At 39.3% G+C, this 5,429-nt stretch overlaps 2 protein-coding genes across 2 annotated transcripts in view; one reads left to right on the plus strand and one right to left on the minus strand.

The window, feature by feature from the left end:
- Positions 1-5,429, minus strand: part of LOC118321533 (palmdelphin-like) — a gene marked incomplete in the record, with an annotated part of 31,524 nt that overhangs the window by 22,441 nt on the left and 3,654 nt on the right.
- Positions 769-5,429, plus strand: part of LOC118321529 (vitellogenin-like) — a gene marked incomplete at its 5' end in the record, with an annotated part of 13,437 nt that continues 8,776 nt past the window's right edge. The window contains 15 exon segments of the mRNA XM_035652885.1: positions 769-789; positions 980-1,131; positions 1,215-1,466; positions 1,551-1,712; positions 1,801-1,949; positions 2,036-2,186; positions 2,285-2,442; positions 2,531-2,696; positions 2,774-2,899; positions 2,994-3,212; positions 3,299-3,516; positions 3,601-3,698; positions 3,788-3,912; positions 4,443-4,544; positions 4,655-4,774. Coding sequence (XP_035508778.1) covers positions 769-789; positions 980-1,131; positions 1,215-1,466; positions 1,551-1,712; positions 1,801-1,949; positions 2,036-2,186; positions 2,285-2,442; positions 2,531-2,696; positions 2,774-2,899; positions 2,994-3,212; positions 3,299-3,516; positions 3,601-3,698; positions 3,788-3,912; positions 4,443-4,544; positions 4,655-4,774 — 2,219 coding nt within the window.

Here is a 5,429-nt window from a genome sequence, read left to right on the forward strand (position 1 = left end):
TTTAATGTAACATATTTTATTTTAAATGTAGGTTCGAATTATAGCTTACTGTTCTTAATACCTTTATTTTGAAAACCGGAAGTAAATACGCTGTTTCTCCGCAATTACCATAATGCTGAGAATATATAACACTATGCAAAAAAAGATTATTTAATTTAGAAAGACTACTAGCTAGACTTTTAAGTTAATTACTTTTTTGTCTGTTTTTACTTAATATTGAAAAGCATTTTAACTTAATTTTTAAACTTTTATTTAGATGTAATGGAAATTACATCTGTTTACTCTTATTAGGTACCTGTAGCAAAAATGATGCTTTTATGCTATAGTGCTAACTGGTTGATCCTACTTTTAAAGTGAGATTACTTTACTTGTATTGCAAGCTTAAGGTCTGTAAAAAAAGACAGCGAATGCAATCTATCATTGCTATGAGAAGGAAGAGACAAAAAATGGTCAGTATAAGAGTAATTACAGCTTTATAATGGGTACACTGGATACATTTATGAGACAAATACACAGTATATCGTCTGCACTAGATATTTAAAGAGAAGAAAAGATCTCAATATTCTCCAATCAGATCTAGTGAAAACAAAATTATTCCACATTTAACATTTCTCACTTTCACTTTTTTTATTTTTTACATTTTATTATTTACAATAGAATAGAATTACACTGCATTTTTGTAATAAAAAAAAGCTAAAATGTTTAAAACTAGATTTAATAGTTTCAAAACTTACTTGATGGATTCTTCTTTTTTCAATTTCATTTCAGCGGGGCAACTGCATAACCTTGGTAAGTTCACTATTTTATATTAGATTATACTGTAATCTTAAAGGACAGTTTCCATTTCTCCAAACAATATATGGAAACCCATAAATAATTAGATAAACAATGCATTGCAACATTTAAAATCTCTTTATATCATAATTAATATGGTGTCATATATAACTCAAATAGTTTAAGTGTAAAATTATTCTTATAGCTCCTGAGTTTGCTGCCGGTAAAACATACGTGTACAAGTATGAGGCACTGCTCCTGGGCGGTCTGCCAGAGGAAGGTTTGGCAAAAGCCGGGCTCAAAGTCAGCAGCAAAGTTCTCATCAGCGCTGCAGCCCAAAATATATATATGCTGAAGGTAAAGATCAAAATCATGTTCAAGAAACAGTCTTCTTACTAAATGCAAACTGCCCACTAATAAATCTTATTTTTACACTTTAGCTTGTTGAACCTGAGCTCTTTGAGTACAGTGGCATCTGGCCAAAGGATCCTTTAGTTCCAGCAACCAAACTGACTTCAGCCTTGGCAGCTCAGCTCATGATTCCCATCAAGTTTGAGTATGCCAATGGTGTTGTTGGAAAAATGTTCGCCCCAGAGGGAATTTCAACAATGGTGCTGAACGTTCACAGAGGTATCCTGAATGTCCTTCAGCTCAACATCAAGAAGACACAGAATGTCTACGAGCTGCAGGAGGTTTGTCAAAGATCCTCCAGTATTGATTAAAAATCCATTACAAGAAGTTGAATCTCCCTAGTAAATGTATGCTTTTCTCATTAGGCTGGAGCTCAGGGTGTGTGCAAGACCCTCTATGCCATCACTGAAGACGACAAGGCTGAACGCATCCTTTTGACAAAGACCAGAGATCTGAACCACTGTCAGGAAAAGATCATAAAGGACTTGGGGTTGGCATACACTGAGAAATGTGCAAAGTGCCAGCAGGTAGGTTCAGACCCATTTTGTGTCATGCATACATCTACAAATGTAGAGAATATTGCACAATTATAAACTATGTGGTTCATCTTCACAGGATTCAAAGAACCTGAGAGGAGCCACAGCATACAACTACATCTTGAAGCCAGTTGCTAGCGGCATCCTGATACTGGAGGCAGCTGTCAATGAGCTGATCCAGTTCTCACCTTTTACTGAGTTGAATGGAGCTGCTCAGATGCAGACCAAGTACGTTGATAGAGACTGGTAATGTTACAATGTCAATTTTTAATTTATTGGAGCAGCAGATTAACCTTTTTCGTATTACTTTCAAGGCAATCCTTGGTGTTCTTTGAAATTCAGAGGGCCACTATTGTACCCATTGAAGCCCAGTATCTTCACCGTGGATCTCTAAAGTATGAATTTTCCACTGAGCTTCTTCAAACACCCATTCAGCTCATCAAGATCAACAATGTACAGGCCCAGGTATAATCTCAGACTGCTTTAAAAGATCAGTGAAGTGATGAAAAATATGTGAATCTTTACTATGTTAAGTGACTTTCCCTTAAATTTTGTATTCTTAGATTGTAGAGATTCTGAATCACCTGGTTACCAACAATGTGGAGAGAGTCCATGAGGATGCCCCTTTGAAGTTTTTGGAACTTGTTCAGCTCCTGCGTGCAGCCCGCTTTGAAGATCTGGAAATGCTCTGGAGACAATACAGACTGAAACCTGCCTTCAGGTGACTTAGAGTATTTGAACGTTTAAATAAGATGTAAAAATATATGTATATTGTATACAGGTTCACTCAATCAATTTCCATCTTTCAGACAGTGGATCTTGGATTCCATCCCTGCCATTGGAACTCCTGTTGCTATGAGATTCATCAAGGAGAAATTCCTGCTTGATGACCTGACTGTTGCTGAAGTAGCTCAGGCTTTGATTGCATCCATTCATATGGTGACAGCAAACACTGAAGCCATCAAGCTGGTTGAGGTAGGTAAACCACAAAACAAGTTATTCTGTCGGTAATAAGAATAGAGATATGACACATTTCTGATTCTCTCTTCTAGGCTCTGGCAATCAACAGCAAAATAGTGGAAACCCCTGTTCTGCGTGAGATCGTCCTCCTTGGCTATGGTACCATGATTTCAAAACACTGTGTTGAGCTGGCTGTCTGCCCTGCAGAGCTCATAAGGGTGATCAAACCTTGTTCTTTTCAAATAAATTCAAACTCTGTGGCACATTTCTGGATGAGAAAATTAGATCTTAATTTCTCATATTCACCAACAGCCCATCCAGGACCTCCTTGCAGAGGCTGTTGCTAAAGATGAGATCCAGGATATAATCCTGCTCGTGAAGGTTCTGGGTAATGCTGGCCAGGCTACTAGCCTTAAGCCGATTACAAGGATCCTGCCCATACATGGCACTGCAGCTGCATCTCTGCCCATGAAAGTCCATGCTAATGCCATCATGGCCTTAAGGAATATTGCAAAGAAGGAGCCTAGAATGGTACATTTTTAACACCTAAGAGTATTTCAAGCTTTTCTAGTTTTTCATATAACTCCATGCTGAGTTGGCTTTTTCTTGTACATTAGATCCAGGAATTGGCTCTTCAGCTCTACATGGACAAGGCTCTTCACCCAGAGCTCCGTATGCTCGCAAGCATTGTGCTGTTTGAGACAAGGCCTGCAATGGGTTTGGTGACAAGTCTTGCCAACATTGTGAAGACAGAAGAGAATCTGCAGGTAGCAAGCTTCCTTTATTCTCACATGAAGTCCCTGACAAGGAGTACCGCCGCTATCCATGCCTCAGTGTAAGAGCACTCTCTGATTCCCATTTATCATCAAGTCCATCTCCTGATGTCTGCTTACTCAGCTCTTTTATGTTTTCATTGCAGTGCTGCAGCTTGCAACATTGCCATTAAAATCCTGAGCCCAAAGCTGAACAGACTGAGCTTCCGTTTCAGCAAGGCCATCCACGTGGATATCTATAACAGTAAGGCCAATGTCACATCTAGTTTAAGTTGCCTAAAGTTTCTTTTTTTCTGTAGCATTAACTAACTACATCTCATCAACATTTTTTAGGTCCCTTGATGCTTGGTGCTGCTGCCAGTGCTTTCTACATCAATGATGCTGCCACCATTCTGCCCAGATCTATTGTGGCTAAGACCAGCGCATACCTTGCTGGAGCTGCTGCCGATGTTCTGGAGGTAAAAAAAGAGAAAGTACCTCCCCATTATTTTTTAAGTATTCAACCATTAGGATGGTAATTGAGAACCAGTTCCAGTTGAGAACCCGTTCCAAATTGTCTGATCCATCATAACTGTATGCCTCAGAGCTTATCAATTCCTTTATCAATGCTGCAATGTTTTTTTGACAGTTGTGCATTGCAAAACAAAGATGTCAAACTCTACACTGCTAGAAACAGATGTTTCTATGACTAAGAAAGCTTAAAGGAAATAAAATGCTGTTCAAAGATAACAGACAGACTGTTGCTACAGTCTTTTTTATCTACTCTGTTTCTACACTGTGTTCAGACTCAGAGATAATAAAACAGTTGCGCTGGCGCTAAAAAACCTGTGTAGGAACAACTTTTTTTCCCCACACAGAAAATTGATCAGGAATCAGTAAGGGAATCGATAAGAACTGACAATGTCATTGATATCAATACAGTCTTACCAATTACCATTCCTATAATTCATTTTAAATGAATGTTTTTAACATGTTGAATTTTTCCTAGGTTGGAGTAAGAACTGAGGGACTCCAAGAGGCTCTTCTGAAAAACCCTGCACTTATTGACAATGCTGACAGGATGACCAAGATGAAGCGTGTCATTAAGGCTGTAAGCAATTCAACACCAGGAAGTCGCAAATATAAGGATATAATAGCATAAAATGGCACATGGTAAATGTGCAGGCTATTGATTGCATTGTGTGTTTCCTCTTTCAACAGCTGTCTGAGTTGAGGTCTCTGCCCAGCAGCACACCTCTGGCCTCCGTCTATGTCAAATTCTTCGGACAAGAAATTGCCTTTGCCAACATTGACAAAGCCTTGATTGATCAGGCAATTGCGGTATATTTAGGAACCAAGCCAGTATCAAACTGGAAGGTCCCTATTGTTTTTCAAAATTATTATTATTAATTAATGTTGTGGCCCCTTGACGTATTTTGACCCCTGGAACATAAACATCAGGAATTAATTTTATTTGGGCAAAACTTGTCGGGGCCTGGTGGAACTTTATATATTCTAATGTGTGGGCTTCAGGCGGCCACTAGGAAGGCCACTAGGCGGCGCTACTTTTAAGCAAAGTCGTTTGAGGTAATAACTCCGGCATAGTTTGTGCACATTCAAATATATTATATCACACGTTCGGTGAATGGAGCTGCATCTGCCCATATATAGGCCACGCCCACTTCCCGGCCTAGATTGTTTTTTTTTTGCGAAAGTCCCAAACATCTTGGGTCATAGTTCCTCATGTCTTCCTTAGGCTCGTGCACAAATCTCAGGTCATTGCACGAAGGTGGCGCTTCTTTTAAAATGAAGAAGTTTTATATCTCCGGCATCGGCACGTGTAGATTAGAAAACGAAACTTGGTATGAAGTGTTGCCCATGGCTCCCTGAGGCTGCAACTAAAAAGGAGAAAAAACACGCCACTGGTGGGCGCTCTGGTGGCAGGGGTAAAATCACTATGCGGAGACCGTAATAGTAATGATATGATTAACAGGAG

This window comes from Morone saxatilis, unplaced genomic scaffold (genome assembly GCF_004916995.1).
Source record: "Morone saxatilis isolate NCDOM2014 unplaced genomic scaffold, NCSU_SB_2.0 Contig12, whole genome shotgun sequence".
NCBI classification, from domain to species: Eukaryota; Metazoa; Chordata; class Actinopteri; family Moronidae; genus Morone; species Morone saxatilis.